Source organism: Crotalus tigris, unplaced genomic scaffold (assembly GCF_016545835.1).
Source record: "Crotalus tigris isolate CLP2741 ecotype Arizona unplaced genomic scaffold, ASM1654583v1 scf7180000017551.9496454, whole genome shotgun sequence".
Lineage (NCBI taxonomy): Eukaryota > Metazoa > Chordata > Lepidosauria > Squamata > Viperidae > Crotalus > Crotalus tigris.
Genome location: NW_024096469.1, coordinates 2,789,796 through 2,813,538, shown reverse-complemented (window position 1 = coordinate 2,813,538; position 23,743 = coordinate 2,789,796). Strand labels below are relative to the sequence as shown.

Sequence of the window (23,743 nt, the reverse complement as noted above, 5' to 3'; positions counted from 1 at the left end):
TTCCTACTACTATGGCTGTGGTCCAGAGGTTGTTGTTTACATAAATAAGAGAGGTGTCCTTCTAGGGAGGAGGAATAGGACAGTGTAATAAGAAACAGCAAAGTAAACAATGTTGTTTAGTGTACATATTAATAATCTCAGGAAGACTATTGCAGGTGTGAAATACAACAGGGAAGTCATTTCAATAACTTACCCAAAGCATTCCAAAGGAAGGGTTGCAGTGTAATTGTGTTATGCCTTTTATCTTTCTGTTTCAAATGTAATTAAGCAAACATATATAATTGGAGGAGGTGTTTTGCTCAGGGCTCTCTCTTCTGCTATCCGCTGGCAAGAAGCCCAATGATCACTGTAAGCTGTCCAATAAAGTATACTTTGCTGCATATATCTCCAAATATTTTGGTTTCAGAATACAGTAAGCAGTTTTCGTACAACATGTAATATGTATACTTTATTTCTTTTAAAAAAATGTCTGGTTAAAATGAATACCAAATAATACATCAATAAATTTCAAAAGTCATGCATCCCAATATGGTGTAGGAGATGACCAAGTTGAGCACAAGGGAGGGATCAACCCTGTGATCAGTCTCAAGTCCCTTTGCACCCACAAGATATCTAAGTCCAGCCTACTTGAGTTTCATTGACCCCTATCTACCACCAATTTGCTTTGACCATTAGTAGTTCAGATTCTTGAAAAGAGTGTTAGCATGCAATAAATCTGTGTTCATTTAAACTGCTTCTGATTTCTTACAGTTGATATTGTTATTGTTTTTGTTAATTGCGAAGTCATGTCTGACCCATTGCGACCCCATGGACAACGTTCCTCTAGGACTTCCTCTAGATAGAAAAATGTGGGGTAGACAGAATCACCACCAGATGGATCTGTAGCTGGCTGACCGGCCGTACTCAGCTAGTGGTCCTCAATGGAAGTGCATCTATATAGAGGGAAGTGTGTAGTGGGGTGCCCCAGGGCTCTGTTCTTGGCCCAGTGCTCTTCAACATCTTCATCAACGATTTGGACAAACGGATAGATGGGGAACTCATCAAATTTGCAGATGACACCAAGCTGGCAGGAATAGCCAACACTCCAGAAGACAGGCTTAAGATATAGAAGGATCTGGAAAGACTTGAACACTGAGCACTAACTAACAAAATGAAATTTAATGGTGAAAAAAGCAAGGTTCTACATTTAGGCAAGAAAAACCAAATGCACAAGTACAGCATAGGTGGCACCATGCTCAATAGTAGTAACTGTGAGAGGGACCTCGGAGTCCTAGGAGACAATCACCTAAATATGAGCCAGCAGTGTGCTGCAACTGCCAAAAAGGCCAACACAGTGCTAGGCTGCATTAACAGAGGGATAGAATCAAGATCACATGAAGTATTAATGCCACTCTACAATGCCTTGGTAAGGCCACACTTGGAATACTGCATCCAGTTTTGGTCGCCACGATGTAAAAAGATGTTGAGACTCTAGAAAGAGTACAGAGAAGAGCAACAAAGATGATTAGGGGACTGGAGGATAAAACATAAAAAATGGTTGCTGGAATTGGGTATGTCTAGTTTAACGAAGAGAAGGGCGAGGGGGGACATGATAGCAGTATTCCAATATCTCAAGGGCTGCCATAAAGAAGAGGGAATCAAGCTATTTTCCAAAGCACATGAAGGCAGGACAAGAAGCAACGGGTGGAAACTAATTAAGGAGAGAAGCAACCTAGAACTAAGGAGAAACTTCCTGACAGTGAGAACAATTAATCAGTGGAACAGCCTGCCTCCAGAAGCAGTAAATGCTCCAACACTGGAAGTTTTTAAGAAGAGACTGGACAGCCATTTGTCCGAAATGGTATAGGGTTTCCTGCCTGAGCAGACGGTTGGACTAGATGACCTCCAAGGTCCCTTCCAACTTTACTACTACTATTATTATTACTACTACTATTATTATCTTCTGGAGTCCATTTAAGTTCACGCCTACTGCTTCAGTGACTCCATCCAGCCACCTCATTTTCTGTTGTCCCCTTCTTCTATTGCCCTCAATATTTCCCAGCATTAGGCCCTTCTCCAATGAGTCCTTCCTTCTCATTAGGTGGCCAAAGTATTTGAGTTTCAGCTTCAGGATCTAGCCTTCTAAAGACCAGTCAGGATTGATCTCTTCTAGGATTGACCGGTTTGAACACCTTGCAATCCAAGGGACTCACCGGAGTCTTCTCCAGCACCATAGTTCAAAGGCCTCAATTCTTTGTCACTCAGCCTTTCTTATGGTCCAACTTTCACATCCATACATTGCAACTGAGAAAACCATGGGGATGGAAATTATGAATCTTATTAGCCACTTTCTAAACTTCCAACCCCAAGGGATCTTTTTCATCTTGATTTCCTAGTGGACACTTTTGTATCTAATGCACCATTTTGGAGGAGGACTTCTGAAATGGCCAAAATTGTTTGGTGCTGTTGCTTCTACCTTGGCATACGAGTTGGCATATTCTACAAGATATACTAGCATCTTTCAAGAAGGTTGACTATGACTTTCTCAACTTTTAACTGAAGTTGAGAATGGCTGAAATAGAGGACACACAGTGATAAACAATACTGTGTTGTATCTATGACATTAAGTGGATTCCCTTTTCAGTATTTTGTCTTTAGTGATTATGGGATCCTGATGTCAAGCTTGAAGCACTTGCACAATGTTGTCACTTTTACTGCTTTTAAGCTTGCCAACGCACTAGGGGGGAGGGGAGGAGGAAAATGGAATGCAGACTCCAGACAACAAGAAATCCAACTGTGTGAACCAAGGACATTTTGCAGGTGTTTGCCAACTCACAGAGACACTTTCTTATAACAAACTTTTGACACTTGATTGGACAATGTGACATGCACTAATAGGGGGAGGGAGAATTGTGTGTTTTAATTATAGCAGTTCGCGCAGGAAATAATCAGATCTGGTTTTGCTTTCAACTGTGCCAAAATGATGTACTCAATAAAGTTTTGCATAAGAACATTGGAAAGTCTTGTTGGTGTTTACTTGGTTGGGTTCATTAGTCAGAACCTCGACACCTGAATGTAAAGCCATTAGAGAATTTTTTTAAAAAATGGTATGGAAAACACTGTAAGCCCACATATATGGAGGGAAGTGTGTAGTGGGGTGCCCCAGGGCTCTGTTCTGGGCCCAGTACTCTTCAACATCTTCATCAACGATTTGGATGAAGGGATAGATGGGGAACTCATCAAATTTGCAGATGACACCAAGCTGGCAGGAATAGCCAACACTCCAGAAGACAGGCTTCAGATACAGAAGGATCTGGACAGACTTGAACACTGGGCACTAACTAACAAAATGAAATTCAATGGTGAAAAAAGCAAGGTTCTACATTTAGGCAAGAAAAACCAAATGCACAAGTACAGCATAGGTGGCACCATGCTCAATAGTAGTAACTGTGAGAGGGACCTCGGAGTCCTAGTAGACAATCTCCTAAATATGAGCCAGCAGTGTGCTGCAGCTGCCAAAAAGGCCAACACAGTGCTAGGCTGCATTAACAGAGGGATAGAATCAAGATCACGTGAAGTATTAATACCACTCTTCAATGCCTTGGTAAGGCCACACTTGGAATACTGCATCCAGTTTTGGTCACCACGATGTAAAAAAGATGTTGAGACTCTAGAAAGAGTACAGAGAAGAGCAACAAAGATGATTAGGGGACTGGAGGCTAAAACATATAAGGAACGGTTGCGAGAATTGGGTATGTCTAGTTTAACGAAGAGAAGGACAAGGGGGGACATGATAGCAGTATTCCAATATCTCAGGGGCTGCCATAAAGAAGAGGGAATTAAGCTATTTTCCAAAGCACCTGAAGGCAGGACAAGAAGCAACGGGTGGAAACTAATCAAGGAGAGAAGCAACCTAGAACTAAGGAGAAACTTCCTGACAGTGAGAACAATTAATCAGTGGAACAGCTTGCCTCCAGAAGCAGTAAATGCTCCAACACTGGAAGTTTTTAAGAAGAGACTGGACAGCCATTTGTCCGAAATGGTGTAGGGTTTCCTGCCCGAGCAGGGGGTTGGACTAGATGACCTCCAAGGTCCCTTCCAACTTTACTACTATTACTATTACTATTACATACTAGCCCTTTCACATTCATCCTCATTATTACCACTAAACCTTTGCTGTATTTTTTAATATTCATTTTTTTTACATACAGAATCACCTACTTTAAGCACTACATTATGAACTGAAGAAGCTTCTTAGATGAGAAGTGAAACATTTTCAAAGGAAAAAGAAACAAGAACCTCCAGTTGCCTTTTGGAAAAGCACCTTTGAAACAACTATGACCTGGATGATTGAGAATCTCCAAAGACATTCTGAACTTCACTCATTGTAGGGCACAGCTTTACATATAGATAAGTCTGCAGATAATAGAATACAAAAATGCATTGTATTTTAGAAACCTGAGCTTTGAAAAAGTAAAGTCAGCTCATATATTCTTTGATCAACTAACGTTTTGAAGCAGGGTACAGAAACGAAAGCTTTTAAAAAACTAAAAACCAAGTTTAGCAATGAGATTAACCACAGTATACGCATAACCACATATGGTTGTTGCATACACTGGTTCATTTTATTCATTTTATTTCTAAACATACTGTATGTAAAGTCACACTCAAAGACAACAGTGATATTGAATGCAGCAATTGTATTGGAAAAAAACATGGGTATGTGCATTTCCTTCTTTCAAGTGCATTAAATAAGGAACAATCGATGATCAGGAGTCAGTTATTCCTTTCTATACATGTTTATTTTTAAAACTATACAGACATTGGGAAACTTAGAACTCCTTAGGACTGTATTGGCTGTCATTGATTTTGTAATGATAATATACATATAGATTATTCCTCATTCCTGGCTACGAACCTATTTGATAGTTACCATTTGTGACCACAAACATGTCAGAAATATTTACATGTGTTAAAGATTGCATAACTGAGCACAGTTGCTAGCTTAATGAGTCAAGAATTATCTAGGTGGTTGCTGGAGCACCCCCATACTATGATGGATTATTTTCTCCTTTTGGTCTGTTCATTTATTTTGGTTGTCTTTACGTGCCAACTGTGGAGACCTTTATCATAACCGAGCAACCCAAAGCAAGACAAAAAGAAGGGAAGCACAAACATCATCACACTAATGCATGGTGAACTGTAGGTCGATGTATTTCAAATGAAAATATACCAACAGCTGCCAGTAAAACAAATGTTTTACTTTGTGTATCTTGAAAAAGCCAATGTAGCCAGGGCTATGCACAGCCTGGTTCATTTTGGATAGCTCGTGCATTCTAGCAATCATCAGTATTCAAGCTGCCATCCCAATTGCTGTGGAAAATGAGAAACTAACACTGGGAGCAAAATTACAGAATTTAAAATTGGTCATTCTGGTTTAGTCTGTCCCTGGAGGACTGTGTGTTCTGTTCAACTGTTTAACATTTGTCTAACACCAGAAAAGTGTTGCCTGTTCACATCTTCCATGCAAGAGGGAGAAGGGATTTCTGCCAAACAAATAAAAAGAAGGCAATGGTTACTCCACAGTTTTCAGCAAAGCAGGGGATCTATAATAAAATATAGTTGCATATATGGAAATTTTTGCTTCATTCATTTTGCCCCCCCACCTTCCCACCCCCCCACCCTCCCACCCCCCCAAAAAATCTTCATGCACTAAATCCAAGTGCTACAAGCTAGTTATATATTTACAACATTTGTACATGTGCTCTAAGGAAGGGCACACAGCAGTTTCTTTATATATATATATAATTTGGGTGAGAAGAAAAACTGCCTTCTTCCCACTATCTAGTTTCATTGATCTGAAGGAAAAGATGACTCTTCCAAAAAGAAAAGCCTACAGAGGACAAAAGATATCATACATTTATAGCCAATGCTAATACACCAGACAGCATTTACCCCAAATTGTACCCGCTCTCATATACAACTGAAATGGTGACACCCAGACCTTGAGAGTTGATGTTGTTCCTCTCCTCTTGGTTCCTCTCAGATTCATGGGGCCTTCAATATGATCCTGGCTCTTTGTTGGATCATAGCACTTAAAAATGTAGAATGATATCATCCAGGTCACAACAGTGTTACAGTAGCCTTCAACAAATGATCTGATGGTTGGTATTTATTGAGTTATGGCACTAAAGATTCAGATCACTGCAAAGCATGTTATAAAGTTTAAAAGTTCATGAAACTCTGATGCTCAACAGACCAGGGCTGAGCCATTCCCTCTTTAGGTCAAGGAATGCTATGCATGGATAATGATAAATGTGCAGTGCATTCCCTGGGGCAGAAGAGAATGGGATGGCTCCTGCCTGCAGGATAGTCCATGTGTTTATTTTAAGTTCCCTCATATGCACCGAAGCCAATAGGTCATGGCACTGAAGTGAATTCAAACAGGAAACCAATCTTCTAATAAAATCCCAACAATAAGGCTCATGTCATCAACTTCCTTTCTGCTTGTTTAAAGGTAAAGGTAAGATACCCAGTAGACCAGATTAAACAAACAGAAGGCAGTGGGGAAAAATATGCGGGCATAGGAGTCCATTTTGGCAATGCGAATATGTATCCTTCCATGCCGCCAAGCTCCTGTTCGGCAATCCTCAAAGCAGCAGAAAAAACTTGCACAGTCCTTGCCGTCAAGACACTCATAACCATACTCTTCATCCCGTTCTTGGAGGTGTGTCGCATTGTTCATTTGAATCGTAGCTGACCTTGGACGGATATCAATTGTTGGTGCCTAAGATAAATGAGGGGCAAGAAGGAAAAAGGACAATAATGAACAGTTGTCCCTTTGCTATAAAAAGCTCAGCTAATTGGTGTGAAGCAACTAGTAGCTCTACAGAACAGGCACATGAACAACTTGCTAAAGATCTGGTTTGCTACTATAGTGATTAACCCATCATTCTGAACTGATGGAAAGGCATAATCCAACACTTATACCTTAAATCCAAATGTTACTGAATAGCAGCCACGCAGCAGGACTTAATTCCAAACAGGAATGTAGCCAAAGGAACACCATGATTTGCTTCCTTTGTTAGCTATAACATGACTGTTCAATAGAGGAAAATGATCGTATTTGTTTCTCATAGATTTGAAAGTTGATGCTTTATGTTTCTACATAGTGAAATAAGCTAAAATTGGTTATGGGGAAGTGGAATATTACCAGATTAATTATTTGTACATAGGTTAGGTGATGCTTTTAATGATCTTTGAAAATGAGCATTCCTATAACATGCAATTTTCAATTAACAACTGTTCACTAGCTAAAAGCTTCATCATGTCAAAATATGGCAGCTGTATATGTTCAATCATTTTAATCACATTTTACTGACAAAGATTTTTGAACTGTTGAGGAACAAACTGCTTGAAACCAGCAGCTAGCATATGAAAGATTTTTTTAAAAAAAAAAGTTATTGAAATAAAGACTGGAGACAGAAAGATATTTCCAATGTATTAGGATAATTCCATCATTTCATTTAATCTGTTACTTGGATATTTTAAAAGTATTTATTTCAGAATTCTATTTCATATTTAACAATGACATACAGCTACCCTGTATTTTCCACTCTGGATTTTGAGAACTAGTGACAGCAGTATATATAAGCATGTTATAGCCTTCAAAACTCTGTTGGCCTATGTAAGAATAATTATAAGATCATCCAATGGCATCCAATAGTTTACATCTTTGAAAGATTTCCAGCTAGCAAATATTCAGAAGATATCACTAAGGCTTAGGAATGATTTCTAAAAGAATGTATGGTGTATTCCTGGTGTGGTTATTACATTGGATTGGATCCCATGGATAACTTAAGAAGAGTGAAAGAATAATATAGACGTTTTGGATATTCTACAAGGATCTCTTCATGCATGCGATTCAAATATTCAAATCCTTTGAACTTGGAATAAGTTCAAAACAGCAGTGAATTAGTGTCTGGGCTGCTGAATCATCTTGATGTTCATTTCTAACTATGATCCATTCTACTTCACCATAAGGCTGTTTCAAGTAGAATGCACAAATTATTTTATAAACCTCTAGTGAAGCTCTAATTGTTCAGTTCAGCAGTCACATGCAGTGGATTTCTATTCCAAAAATATTATACCTTGAATGAAAACATCCGAAGAAGCTTTGGTTTTGTAGACAGAAAAAAAAAATCAGAATTTTTAAATTAAAGAAAAGAAGAAGAGGGGGAAAGGAGACAAAAAGTAGTTTAAATTAAAGATTCTATTTGAAACTATAGCAAGTTAAAAGAAAACAAACAGAAAAAGGATTTAAAATAGACTACTAAGCAATAACTTATGTAGAAAAGAATCAAAATTACACCTTTTGGAATTCTAATTTAAGCTATTTCTAAAGCTAAGGAAGCTATGATTTGTCGGCAAGCATTTAGTAATAGAAAATACATTTGATCAGATTTCTAAGGATTGTTCTTGCTTCCCCACCCATCCCTTTTGTTTTTCTTCTTCAATCTGCCATCTTTCTACATGGCAGTTCACTATATGGGTTGATGAAAGCAGAAAATCCTATTTACATAAAAACATTATATTGTATTTTGAGCAATGACTTTGAAGCTGTTCTTCTTTAAAAAATTAAACAGACACAAACAAAACCACAAAAGAGCAGTCTCTTTCTACAATGAAACAGCAGCCTTTGTTTGCCCTTCCTGCCATTAAAATAGTAAATAATAACAATAAACTAGTAAAGAATAACAATTTTTCTTCCACTGTTTGCAATGGAGAGAAATGCTTTAGATTAGGTCTAGCCTGATTTGTTTGTTTGTTTGTTTGTTTGTTTAATGACCTGGGATATTCCTCAGAACTGGAGGGTTTGGAGAGTCAACTAATCTAAAACCTTCCATTGTTAGTCCACATACATTTATATCTCCTGTGTCAGAACTCTGCTGTCAGAAAAGTGATAGCATGGAAGGTTTCATATCTGACTTCAGTCATTTGCCTCTCAAGTTAGAGTTCTTTCTGACCTCATACAGAGTTTGAGTTCTTCTATGATGATTTAGACACCATTGGCTATAGACTGCCATCTTCATTACAAAAGTTTGTAAAAGTCTATGGTAATTAAACTTGTTCTTCCTGGCATTTGAAGAATAAGTCCACGAATATTTTTGATCCAATAGTGACACAGTGGACTTAATATTTGCTGGCGATCTTATGTAATTGTTTCAACATACAATGAACTCTTGAAGCAGATAAGCACATATAAACTCACTATACAAATGTGTAATTTTTAACAAGAGGACGAGTACATTGTATTAATAAAACACACAAATGATAAACAGCTGAAAATAAAAATAAAAGTAGGGAGATAATATAGACCATTAAAACAAAAGGAAGAGTGATAAACAGGAAAAAATAGACAAGAAAAGACATACCATTTTTTTAAAATTAAAATTCATAACTAATGCGCTCTACAGTCTTTTCTCCAACCTTAGTAAGTTAATCCTAGACTTTCAGGGTTAACAAGCTCTATACTGGAGAAAAAATGTTGAAGCCTCCAGATGTCTATATCTACAAATCTTACCGCTTCCCAATAGAAGGTTCTATGCTTAGGAACAGAGGACTTGAAGGACAATGTCTAAAGGCACTAGGTTTCCACTGACATATATTAAAAGAAATGATATACGAAGTTATAATGGGCAGCCCATGCAAAGTATCTCCCTTGTTTGTTTGTTTTTTTAATCTGTTGATATAAATTGAAGATTCTGAAACAGCCATAAAGAGAATAAGCAAGAAAGTCTTTCAGAGTGATCCTAAGAAAAGTTGCAGAGTGCAATTCTGGCATGATTGATCTGCTTATTCCACAAAACTTGAGCAGCATTGAAGCTGGGGTCAGTAGGAAAATGAGTGCGCTCTTATGCTTTTGACTAGTCTCACCATTTCCAATATCTATATATACTACTTCAATGTGCTACTTAAAGGATTCCCTATTCCCATTTCTTCTGGATCTCCATCTATGTTCTATCTTTGTTCTACATCAGATATTTAAAAGATCTGCCATTTACATTCCTACTCATGCCTGGTGATAACGCAAATTTTATACACACACTTTCTATTTCGATATAGCTAAAAAAAAACCAAGAAAGAGTTCATTTCTGAAAAACATGGTTAAAATCAGGGTTTGTAACCTTGTTTATATTGCAATAAAATACATACAGGATTTTTCTTCTTTTTGTCTTTATTCTTGCTTGGCTTTCTGTTACTAACAAAATAATGAAGAGTCCCATACTCCACCAGTGCGGAAAAAACAAAAATGAAGCAGACTGACACAAAAAGATCCATTGCTGTCACATAAGAGACTTTGGGAAGAGATTTGCGAGCAATAGTACTGAGAGTGGTCATTGTCAGGACAGTTGTAATACCTAGTGAGGAAACAGAAACAGATAGAAAAGTACAGAAAATGTATTGTTGCATATGTAGAGAATTCTCGTGCTTGACAAAGCAGGACATGCAACAGAGATGGAAACAGAAATCAATTCATCTCTCTCTCTCTCTCTCTCTCTCTCTCTCTCTCTCTCTCTCTCTCTCTCTCTCTCTCTTTGAAGGTTCACAGTGGCTGGCTCAAGGTCACCTGATAGGCTAGTGTGACAGAGGTTTGTTTGACTGATGGGGGGCTAACAGTTGGTCTCACCACTACTATTCCAACACTTTATCTACTACACAACACTGACTCTCAATGTACATGTACATTTGATCCAGATAATAAATACGGATATGCCAAAATCCACACACAAACCAATGTAGAGGAATCTGCACATGAAAGGGACATATTTGTATAAGCATGTAAAAAAAGCTATATGTAAAAGTTCAGAAAAATAAGAAAATTGATTAATTGTACTTAACAGATTTGCTTAGCTTTGGAATTCTTTGGATCCAACCAGCAGCATGTTTCAATTAAATAAATAAACAGATCTTCAACTAAATAAATGTTTATTGATAGGATTCTTCCTTCAGCTTTCTGAGTATTGATCTCCCAAAGGATAACAAGAAAACAATACAGTTGCTTGCTTTGTTAGGCTTATTCAGATCTGCAACTTATAGTGCTCAGATCCCTTGTTATCATTCTCTTTTGTGAGTGTTATCCATCATGTTAATGCCTAAGGATGTTTTCTATAATATGCCTATACCATGAAATGTGAAAGGGAGAATGGAGTAAATCTCAACAAACCATTATTTGTTTTTGGGTAATCGCAGATGTCTTTAGTGTCTCCTCCTCTATAATTCCTACTGAATATAATTAGTTTGTGGCCAATTTCTACAACAAAGCCCTAGCTCTAGTTAGTCAAATGCAATAACACAGAGTTAGAAAAACAAGGATTAGCAAGGGGGGGGGGACAAATTCTGTTCAGCTCCATCTTGTGAGCAGCTAATCCTGTACTGTCTGGAAGGTGGCTTTTAACTGAAAGTATCTGCTACTTTATGCTGTTTATTACCTAGCTGGCAAGAAGTGAATAGCTTGGCTTAATCCTTCTATCTGGTACTGTTCTTTGGCAAAAATAATGGTCCTGAAGTATCTAGATAGCATAAAGTTACTAAGGGCATTTTAAAATGTTGGAATTTAGCTTCTCAATCCATAAAGCTCTTGTCTGAGTAAAGTGTGTGTTGAGTCCTCAAGTCAACGGCGAAAGAAGAGCACACATTCTGATGTTTCTAACAGCTTTTATTCTCTTCAGCTCTCTCCAACACAACTCAGAGGCTCGCAGGCCTCTCTGCCTTTTAAGTAGAATCCCCGGGCAAAAAGGTAACAAAGAATGGCGTGCTTTTGCACCTTGCGCATGCACGCAGGCTGGCGCCACTCAGTCTGGTCCCAGGCAGCTTGCAACAGCCCAGGACCATTGCAACGTCCCGATCCTGCTTTTGCAGGCTCAGGACACAACACCCCTTCCCCCTGGATGAAACTTAATTAACCTATATAGATAGGTATACGCGACCTCAACATGAACGTGGTGTGCTATCCTTATGGAACTGTACAACTGTTGCAGCTACTTACTAGCCACCTTATAGCATGGTGCCATGCTATTATTTTGGAATTAAGTGCCCAAGACTTGCACTTCCAAGTTCCCCAACAGTAGGCACCCTCTTCACCTCCCTTGCTTTGACAGCAATCTCACAAAATCTTCCAGGTGTTTGGGAGGTCTTTTAACCCTCTGTGACCTCCTCAGATTTTGAGAACACCCTTGACCATCCTGTGTGGTTATTATAGTGGAATTGCCCTCTCTTTTAAGCCCTGGTGGTCTCCGTGACCTGGGTTCTGTTTCCTGGTCTGCTTGCTTGCCCACCGGGCTCGTCAGACCAGGACTTTGCTCCAGACTATACCTGGTTGATCTGCCTAACTGCAGGCTATCAGGCCCTTCTATGTTTCCCCCAGTATTTGGCGAATCTGTGGTATTCTCCAAGTCCACAATGGACCTATCAAGGGAACACATCCCTTCACTCCCAAGCCCAGTAACTGGGTTGTCTAGGGTCTCTGCGGTGCCCAATACTCTGTTGCCCCCCATTCCATACCGGAGGTACCAGAATCAGGATTTGCCTCTCTGACTACCTCCCTGCATGCAGACTTCCTTTTGGGAGCAATTGCAGCATTGGGCCAGCTTGTTTGTTTGGGTGCCAGTTCTCTAGTGCTAGTTGGGTTGTTTGGATGCTCCCGGTTAGTCTCCCTGCTTGGAGTGCTGTATTGGGGTTGTGAATAATGAGCATGCCCCCTGGGTGACTCCCTGGCTGGAGTAAGTACTGGTGCCTGTATTGTTCCTTGTTCCCCTGAGTTCCTGTTAGGGACACTTGCAGAACCTTGGGAGAGGCCTTCCTCCACCTCTCCACTTGCCCCCGATTGCTGCCAACACTCTTTCTTTTGTATACAATTGTCCCCCTCCCTCCCTGGAGAAAACCCAGGGGTTGCAGAGGAAGAGTCCAGTCTCGTACGCAGCTGATCAATATGCTGCCGAAGGACACGACCGTTGTCCAGGGAAGCCTCGTAGGACAAGGGACTGGTGATCTTGCAGACTACAGCTGGGACCCACAGGTGACCGGGCCCATAGTTCTGGGTCCATACCGGGGCACCCACTTGCAGACACCTTGGTGCCCTTGGGTGGGAGACCCGAGGAGCCATCCTGTCCGGATGCAGCCTATCAAGTTTGGTGATCAGTCTGCACCCCCAGCGAAGTTCTACCGAGCTCTTCCCAGTGGAAATGGAAGGTGTGGTATGGTAAGCAAGAAGAAAATCTGCCAACCTGTGGTGCCAGTCACCATAAGTCAGTTTCTTGAGAGCATCCTTGGTGATGCGAACCATCCATTCAGCCATACTGTTGGTGGAAGGGTGGAATGGTGCCGAAGTTGCATGACAAATCATGTTGGCCTGCAAGAAAGCCTGAAACTTGGAAGAAGTGAATTGAGGACCATTGTCAGAAACCAGAACATCTGGAAGGCCATGTGCAGCAAAAATCCCTCTCAGTACTTGAATGGTCTTGGCAGCAGTAGTGGAAGAGACAGGAACAACCTCAAGCCACTTTGAATGGCTGTCAAAAAGGACCAAGAAGAATTGTCCCTGAAAGGGCCCAGCATAATCCACATGCACCCTAGACCAAGGTGACTGTGTCTCCTCCCATCTATGCACAGGAGCCTGAGGCATTTCAGGGCGTGAACGCTGGCACAAGTGGCATCCATGCACTCGGGCCTCTATTTCCCTGTCTAATCCTGGCCACCATAAATGGCTGCGCACAAGCGCTTTCATCCTGACAATGCCAGGATGACCCTCATGGAGATAAACCAAGACTCTAGGTCTCAATAAGGTAAAAATAACTACTCCGTTCCCCCACAACAGACAACCCTGAAAGGTGGATAACTCATGCTTCTTGAGCCAGAAGCTTTGGAACTCAGTACCTGGACAACTCTCAGGCCATCCAGACAAAACCCATGATAGTACACGAGTAAGCGTGAGATCTGTGGCTGATTCAGCAGCCACATCCCTGGCATTTAGGGGAGACTCAGGCAATGCCTGAATAGAGAGAATATTGATGGCAGGGGCAGGGTCAGCCTCTACCAGTTGCAGAGGTAATCTACTTAGGCCATCAGCGTGGCCCATTTCCTTGCCAGGTTTATGAGTCAAGGAAAAATCATAGGCAGACAAAAAAAAATAGACTTTCTCAGCATTCTAGGAGAAATAATATGGGGATTTTGTTTGTTAGTGGTGAACAACCCCAACAGAGGCTTATGGTCAGTATAGACCGTGAAATGTCTGCCATATAAAAAATCATGGAATTTTTTCATTCCAGCTACAATGGCCAAGGCTTCTCTATCTATCTGAGCGTAATTTCACTCAGCAGAGGACAAAGTTCTGGAGTAATATGCAACAGGAACCTGAGTTCCATCAGTTCTTAAGTGGCTAAGTACAGCCCCCACCCCATAAGGGGAAGCATCACAAGCGATGCAGACAGGAAGGGTTTCATTGAAATGTGCAAGCACATCATTTGATGTAAGTAAGGCCTTGACCTCATTGAAACTTTTTTCATGTACTTGGGACCACTGCCACACTGCCTGCTTGTCTAAAAGCCTATGAAGTGGTTCTGCTACATTAGCCTTATTGGGTAGGAAGACGTTGTAAAAATTCAAGAGGCCTAGGAATGCTTGTAACTCAGCTTTAGACTTAGGCCTAGGAGCCTGCTGTATAGTTTTTAATTTAGAATCAGCAGGGTGAATATCCCTGGCATCTATTCTGAATCCCTGGAAATCTGTAGAAGTAACTCCTATCTTACATTTATCTTTTTTAAGTTTTAGGCCTGTTTTTCTGAAACGGAGCAAAACAGCCCTCAATCTTTCAGCTAAATTCTGAGTGGATTCTCCAGCAATAAGGACATCATCAAAATAGGGGCAAACCCCAGGAAATCCTCTCAGGGTGTTTTCCATAATACTTTGGAATATTCCAGGAGCTACATTTACTCCAAATTGTAGTCTCTTGACTTTGAATGCCCCTCTATGGGTTACAATAGTCTGTGCTTCAGCAGCAGTTTCATCAACAGGTAACTGTTGATAAGCCTGTGCCAGATCTAACTTTGCAAAAACACGGCTCCCTTTGAGGGAAGCCAAAATATGGCTGACTACAGGTACAGGATATGCATGCTGTTGCAATGCCTTGTTTAATGTGCATTTGTAGTCTGCACAAATGCTAATGTCCCCATTAACCTTGAGAGGCATAACTATGGGGGTTTCCCAAGGACTTGAATCAACAGGTTCTAAAATGCCTTGCTGGATCAATTTATCCAGTTCAGCTGCTCTTCTCAAGGCTGCAATGTATTCTTTGGCTGATTCACCAGCTCTTTGATCCCTCTGTTCAAACGTGTGCCTCCACGCAATGACAGACAACTTGGGCTGGAAATGTTCCTTCAATAACTTCTTTAAGTCTGTATAAGTGACAGACTCAAGAGGGGCTGCCAAATTTTCTGCAATTTCAAATGCATCTTGACCACAGACACACAGCAAAGTAGCAGCCTTCAAGCCATCTTCTCTAATTTGATTCACTCTAAAGTAATTTTCTACTCTAGCGACATAAGACTCCCATCTTTCTGGGTGAGTAACGTCGAATTCAGACAATCTCCCTATCTTTTCCATCCTTGCTTCTTATTCTAGGAAGGGGTCTATCAGCCAGCTTACCTCCAGCGACGCTATACTGGCAGGCCAGGTGCTGAGTTTAACGCCGTCCTCCTTTCTCCAGGACTCCTTGGGTAAGCCTTACAAGTCTTCTTTCTTTATCTTGTAAGCAATCCCACCTTCTTCGCCAGTGTTGAGTCCTCGAGTCAATGGCGAAAAAGAGCACACATTCTGATGTTTCTAACAGCTTTTATTCTCTTCAGTTCTCTCCAACACAACTCAGAGGCTCGCAGGCTTCTCTGCCTTTTAAGAAGAATCCCCGGGCAAAAAGCTAACAAAGAATGGCGCGCTTTCGCACCTTGCGCATGCGCGCAGGCTGGCGCCACTCAGTCTGGTCCCGGGCAGCTTGCAACAGCCTGGGACCATTGTAATGTCCCGATCCTTCTTTTGCAGGCTCAGGACACAACAGTGTGAACTTTAGAATTCCTTCAATGTGAATATTTATTTAAAATGAGTGTTTATAGGTTGTAATAGCTACTACTTTAAAGCATCCCACATCACCTTTGTCTTCACCCACCAAACCTTCAGGGGAAAAAAAACAACCCTTCATCAATCTTCTTGAATTGCTGAGAACACAAGAAACAATATGCTTTTCTCCCCAGCTGACCAACAGAAAAATGTATCATCATCATCATCATCACCAACATCATCATCATCAATTTCAACCACATTCTTAATCAATGCTATGTTAGAATAGAGTAGAGTAGAGTAGAGTAGAGTAGAGTAGAGTAGAGTAGAGTAGAGTAGAGTAGAGTAGAGTAGAGTAGAGTAGAGTAGAGTAGAGTAGAATAAAAGAGTTGGAAGGGACCTTGGAAGTCTTTCTTTATGAATTTCTAAAAAAAAATATAACAAAAATCTGAGCAGTTGCTGTGATGAAGTTGAAAAAACTGCCAAGAGAAATTACTCTGGCTACGTTTTAAAAACCAGTGAAATGCTACGTGAACTGTATTGGTTGAACTCTATAAACCCCAGGAACTGGGCTAATGCAAAGTTTTCATCACAGAAAAAAAAGTCCATTCTCAAGTTTAATAAAGTTTCATCATGTCTAATGAAAAACCAGATTCTCCATGATTCCCTGTATCTCAACAGAAAATGGTTGATATGGAATCAGACTGTTAATTTGAGAGCAAAGAGGAAACATCCTAGTTTCATAGTCAGTTGTTTAAGGGAGAAAAGGTTTTTAAAAACTTGCACTATACGTATGAAAACACACACACATGGATTTTGGCTTTGATTTGCCAAAAGCAGGAAATACAAGTTGGTAGTCTAATCCAATCTTCTTATTCGCTAGATATGGGTGAACAAAGATATCACAATATATACTTGAAATGTACTTCGTTCTAACAACCTATTGACCTCATATCACCATTGGGTGCTCTCACCAATTAGGCTAGTGGGAAAACTTACTCACAAATGGGTATTGCCTATGGCAATCATAGTTACTTTTTCTTTAGCATAAACATCCACATTTTTTTTCTAAAAAAAGAATAATTGGTTCAGACTTGGGAATAAATATGGGTAATATATGCATTTTAAATTATATCACTGCTTCTGGCAGAAATTAAAACTCATTCTATCTTGAACATCTATTAATATTTGACATCCACCTTACAAATGGAACAGTTCAAAGGCATGTAATACTATCTGATAGAATTTCAGAATATTTGATAGTATAGTTTTGGTAGAGTCAATTGATTTCAAAGCCACATTTTTTTCCTCGTGTTTTTAACCACTGCTTTCTGTTCTTTGTATCTCAGAAATAAATTCTACTTCTGGAATATATGTTCAGCTGTGGTAAGGCTTAGATACATTCTGGATTAAGGAAAGGTTCAAAGATAGAATATTCTTCTCTGACAGCAAGTCATGAGCTACTAATCCCTTTCAGAAGTTTTCCTTCATTAGTTCAAATACACAAGGAGGGTGAGAAGGTAAAGCTCCTTGTACTGTCTACCATATTGTTTCACTCATGATCTGTATGAGCTTCACCCTTGATCTTCCCAAATTATTTTTTTTTAAAACTGGCATTCTGCATTCAAATAAATATAGTTAGAATCCTTGTTGTGGCTGGATAGACTACCACAGGGGTCTTCAAACTTGGCCCTTTTATGACTTGTGGATTTCAACTCCTAGAATTCCTCAGCCAGGCATGCTGGCTGAGGAATTCTGGGAATTGAAGTCCACAAGTATAAAAGGGTCAAGTTTAAAGACTCCTGGACTACCAAGCCCACTTTGCTGAATGAAGAATCTCCCTCTGACTTTTTGTTCTAACACATGAAGTTTGCAAAGGGAATATTACCTTCGTAACTCTATATTTTACCAAAAATAGAGGTATTCAGTAAGCCTTCTTAAAACATAGGCAAAGAATACATCAATTCATACCAAGCTGACTTGCACATTCTTAATGACATATGGATCAGCTACAATGTATAGCAACCATAGGCTTAGCAGCAGTGGAAAAGAGTGCAGTCCCAATGTACTGACTGACCCAAGATTCTGCTTCGTATGGAAGATTCCGCACACCTATACTAATATAGTCATACTGATGTCAAACATAACCAGTAGACCAGGGATCTTCAAACTTGGCCCTTTTATGACTTGTGGACTTCAATTCCCAGAATTCCTCACCCAAGTTTGAAGACCCCTGTGGTAGACATAAAAGTGTATGGTTGGCCAACAGAATACCACGATCCTATCACAGAAGCTTTTTACCCCATGAGTGGTGCTCATGTGAACCATTTAATTCCACTTTTTAGTGGGAAGCCCTTAGAACCTAAGATTTGTGAGAGTCATAATACTAATTGATGTTTCAGTAATCCAGCTGTCTAAAGTTATGAGAATGTCATACATACATGATAATATATACCTCTAATTTCATTAAAAATTCGATCCTGGGTAAAGCCATACAATAAAAATAAATAAACGCAAACACCAGGATAAAATTAAACTAAAAATGTTTAATAAAATGCTGAGCTTTTGTCGGTCAGCACTACCGACATCATCAGAGCTTAAAAAGGAGACTCCCATCGACCTGTTTTTAAGCTCTGATGATGTCGGTAGTGCTGACCAATGAAAGCTCAGCATTTTATTAAACATTTTTAGTTTAATTTTATCCTGGTGTTCGTGTTTATTTATTTTATTGTATGATAATATATCCATACATTTCTATGAGAAATATGAGCGGGGGATCTCAACACTTCAGAACAAACTAAACAATCATCATAATCATGGTTTGCATCTTAGAGAATGTTCTCCCTTAGCAGATATTGGTTGAACTTCCAGACAGCCATGTTTCACTTCAGAACTAGGCATGGTCACTGATCAATGTAAACATCTCAATCATATCTGCTCCAAAATATGTTCACAAAGATGTAAATATATAGGGCATCATTTGCACACAATAACTTCTGAAAGAAAGGGAATAAATGTTCTCTTTTAGCTGAAGATCAGGTTGTAATATCATATCTTCTGTTTTACTATATTGGTCAAGTATTAAATGTTGACAATATACTATAACTATAGATAAAGTGAATCATATAGTTTATTTAATGAGCAATTCAAGGCATATAGAGGCAGTGATTGGAACACTATTGTGGTTCTTGGTGTTCTCTTAGCTTGGATGTTTCTTGCAGAGATTTTATTACCAAACTAACATCATCAGTGCTATAAGGCAGTGGGGCTTGTTCTCATTTTGTATACTAGTAGCTTGCCCTCTCAGGATAAATGGGAGTGATCTTGGTAGTTCCTGGATTAGGTTTTAATTTACTGTTAGTTTGTTTCTCTGAGTTGATAATTTCTTGATTGAGGTGTTGTTTACTTTTTGACTGTTGGTCTAGTGTTAATCCTGTTGATAGCTGTAGAAGAAATGTTTGGTCTGTTTCCTTTTGGGCTTTTTGATTGTCTCTTTTGAATGATATGTAGATGTTGTTTATGTGTCTGCTGATGGATGATTTGTCTGAATGCCAGGCTTCTAGGAATTTTTTAGAATTTGTGGATTTGGCTTGATCTAGGACAGTGGTTCTCAACCTTTTTAATGCCGTGACCCCCAACCGGTCGTAAGTCGAGAACTAAGCCGGTCGTAAGTTGAGAACTAAACCAGTCATAAGTTGATGACTACCCAACCAGTCATAAGTCGAGGACTTTCCCTGCCCGGGAGCACCGCGCATGCGCGGTGCCGCCCCCTGCACCAGCCAAGGCGTAGCTGGCAAGCGGCAGAGATGGAGCACATGGCAGAGATGGCAGAGAGGCTGACCACCAGCTGGGCCACCAGCTGGCCCAGCTCAAGGGAGGTAAGGCACCCGCCAGAAAAGGGGAAAAAAATGGCGGACAGCCTTGCTTGGCAAGCCCCGTGAAATGGTCGATCGACCCCAAATGGGGTCACGACCCACAGGTTGAGAACTGCTGATCTAGGATGCTCACAGTTTTCCCAGTTTAAACTATTGTTAAGTCTGTCTAATGTGGTACACAATGCTCTTGAAAATAATTTTGGGATAGTTTGGTATAGTGGTTAAAGAGATCAAGTTAGAAACTGGGAGACAATGGATTCTAGTACAAAACTAGCTGGGTGACATTGGGCCAGCCACTTTTTCTCAGCCTTAGGAAGCAGGCAAGAACAAACTATTTCCAAAAAACCTTGCCAAGAACACTTCATGTAGTTGTCCAGATAGTTGCCAGGAGTCAAAAAACTGGTTCAAAGGCACACACAGAGACATACAAAGTATATCAGATAGACAAAAATGTATTTATTATAAGTAAGATATTGCTATGCTGTAAGCGTAGCCTAATTAGTTTAGTATTCCATACAAGCCATATAAGAAAGTAGAACATTGCATTGGATCCAGGCTCTTTCCAGCTCAGAAGACTGACTCTTTTTGGAGTTGGGAAACCTAATTTGGAAATTCTGTTAAATGCATAAAAAAAGTTAGCAAATGAAATAAAATGGGGGTGGGGAGGTGCGAGAGGTAAGGATGTTAAACATCCCATCCCATGTGTTTGACCTAGAAATTTTATTGGCCCAGTCAAAATAATTTCCTCCCATAGCTTATAAGTGAAAGCATATGTTTTAAAAAAGCAAGGCCAGGAAGAGGACAGAGAAACAAAGCTACAAACTTTTTCATTTCTATTCTGCTGATCTGAAAGTAATAAAGTTTTGAGCTTCTTTGGGGCCAATTTGGAGAATTCCAATCAGAGCATTACATTGTGCTTCTCTAGATTTTAACAGGGCAAAAGCTTTAAAGCAGCATTCTAAATGATTGTCATATTGGATCCACATATCTAAGCAATTTGTATAAGCTAACACATTGTTATAGAGGTTTTATGACTACTAAAAATATAAAGAAGCAAGGACCTACCCAAAGATGTTCTGGCTGGTACAGCATCCTTATTAATCCAGAAAGAAACCCAGGAGAGGACTACAATGAGTGTGCAGGGGATATATGTTTGAATGGTGAAATAGCCCATCCTTCGGCTTAAATCAAAATAGACTGCCATCACCACATAATCACCTGTAAAATGTATATAAAGAGATACAGATACACAAAATACATTATACAGTCAAATTACTGTCCAGTGATGCATTCTACATAGACTCAAGAGAAGTGAATTTCTTGGTACCAAATCTGTTTTTTTTTTTTTTTTAAAGAATCTCATCTCCCTTCACTGGACATTTGTTCCTTCCAGCTGGACTAGAAAATTAATTGAAAACTGTGCAAGAGTATCTCCATGACTGATGCACATACATTTAAGAGAATTGCTTCATTAATTGCAATGAGTCTAGACAATCAGTGTGCAATTAACCTCCTATCTACCACAAGCTAGCAAATGATAGCAGGGTGGAGTATATCGTATCTAGCCAGCTTAACTTACATTTCTCCATGGACGGCATATCCTTCAATGTCAGGTTAGTGACTAACCAATCAATTTCAATATACTAGCTTTTGCTTTCATTTATTTATTTTAACTTGCTTCCACAAGATTGTCACATTCAACTTATACTGGTTCTTATCTCTTTTCTTTCTTTGATTTTATTTTCTCTTTGATTCTTTTTTTTGCCATGAATGCTTCAGTTTCAGTAAAAAAAAAAAAAGTGTCAGTAAAAAGGATGATGTGTCATGAAGAGGAAGGATTCTAATACGTCCTGGGACTGAGACTGGAACTGTTCCTCTAAGATTACCAGGCCAATTCTGCAAAGTACATTTTATCACTAGATGGCAGCAAAATGTTCTCTGCTCAGCTTTCTTGCCATCTTCTGGTAGCCTGGGATGACCCTAAATGTTGACCAGATGAAGATGGCTTGGAAGAATCTGTGGCTTAACAATACAAAGTAGATGCCCTCTGCAGCAACAAAGTAAGTTGCGAGGCTTGGGAACAATTCAAAAGTTTGGGGCCCTGCAGAAAAAGATGTTATAGACAAAGGTTGAAAACAAAGGGTCAAACATGATATAAAGAAGACATAGAATTTTTTATCATATTTATTGTAAAAGGTTAGGCACTGTGTTTCAATTCTTAGGAAAGCACTCTTTAATCTCTCTTTAAATTGTACCATAGAAGAAAAAGAAAACCAAAGTCAACGACCATCTAACCCATTAATTTTCCACTCATAGGGCTATAAGGTCTCAGCTACAAAAATCCAGATAGCCATAAAATAGCAGCAAAGAACTAGTTTAGTGAGACTGAGGAACCAATGCAGATCAAAATATTTGCTTAAATAGATATCTTCAAAGAAAATATCATAAGATTTGGTACATATCCAACAAAACTCCTCCACCTCTTTTTTTCGAAAAAGCTTATTAAGAAGTTATTTTCCCTTATAGATCAGCAAATAAACTCTGACCTGATTAAGAAAAAGCACCAAATCATATCTGAAACCAAGTTTTATCATCAGTGCAGACACCTGGAATATATTAATTTGTTATTCATGTACAATATAGGTTTCTTTTTAAGATTTTTTTTTAATTTTTAGGATTTATTTATTTATTTAAGAACTGCCTTTGTGGAATAATTGAGAAATCTGTCTCATCTGAATTTTTAAATGAGTTTATTGTATTTATTCCTTCCAAATTTATAGGAGGTTTCATATTTAATGAATTGTTATACTAAAAGAAAACCTCACAAAACTGAGCAATTAAGCAAAACTGACTTTTGACAGATTCAACTATCCCTAAAATGTCCCAACATAAGAGAAAAAGCTTTATTCCCAGATCTGTTTGAAAGTATAGCTCTTTTATTGGGGACTAAAAGAACTGCACTTTCAAAGGATTGTGGAAATAAATAGTCATTTATCAGAAAAACTGTGCAATCCAATAACGTGATTTTTGCTGAAGCAAAAGATATTGCATCATATCAGATGGTGAGAGGTCTATCAGCTTCTCTAACATTCCATGTTAGTAAAGTTTGTTCATGCAGATTCACTACAAAGAACAATGTCTGCAGTATGAAACAATCGACTCTCCAAGTTATGAAAAGCAAAACAATGTCCATAAACATCAATTGTATTGACAATACTTCACAGAAAAACAACTTGAAATATTACTTCCACACTAACAATAACTATGTGAGTTCCATTTAGATGCACTTAATTTCCCAACTACATGCTGGCTTGCAAACCAAACCAAATTTATCAAAATATAATACACTTTTTTAATTGCAGCAATATATAACTGCAATCCTATATAGATTGTCATAGGCCTAGGTTGTGAATGAAGAGGAACTTCATTCTAAAGAGATATGCTTAGTAGGAGTGTGTGAATTAGCCACAACCTTACTCAACCATAATGTTCAATTCAAAGACATATTGACTGGAATTCAAGTTGATTGAACTGTGCAATTCAAGTCATCATATCAATTTGATTCAAATTTTTGGGCAAATTAAATGTCCTTTTGCAAAATTCTAACACACTTTACATCAAATCAATTGACTTGATTTGGCAGTCAAACTGATTTGGCAGTTCAATGCAAACATTCAATTCAAAGGAATTATTTGATTGAATTTCCTTTGTATCAAAGCTTCTCACAGCCCTAATGCTTAGAAGCATGCAGTATTATGACTGTTTTAAAATGTTAATCCTGT

At 39.1% G+C, this 23,743-nt stretch overlaps 1 protein-coding gene across 3 annotated transcripts in view; it reads right to left on the bottom strand.

Annotated features, from left to right (window-relative positions):
* Window positions 1-4,035: 4,035 nt before the first annotated feature.
* GABRG2 (gamma-aminobutyric acid type A receptor subunit gamma2) overlaps window positions 4,036-23,743 on the bottom strand; it is a 96,604-nt gene continuing 76,896 nt past the window's right edge. The window contains exons 7-11 of one of the 3 annotated variants that reach the window (XR_005556755.1): window positions 21,027-21,179; window positions 10,195-10,400; window positions 8,130-8,153; window positions 5,984-6,766; window positions 4,036-5,525 (exon numbers count right to left, since the gene is read on the bottom strand). Coding sequence is in view for 2 of the 3 variants with exons in the window: in XM_039343705.1 (XP_039199639.1) it covers window positions 6,491-6,766; window positions 8,130-8,153; window positions 10,195-10,400; window positions 21,027-21,179 (659 nt within the window). In the remaining variant the exon portion in view is untranslated. Of the gene's footprint in view, window positions 5,526-5,679; window positions 6,767-8,129; window positions 8,154-10,194; window positions 10,401-21,026; window positions 21,180-23,743 lie in introns of those variants that run through there. The other 2 variants (XM_039343705.1, XM_039343717.1) reach the window with 2 other exon arrangements.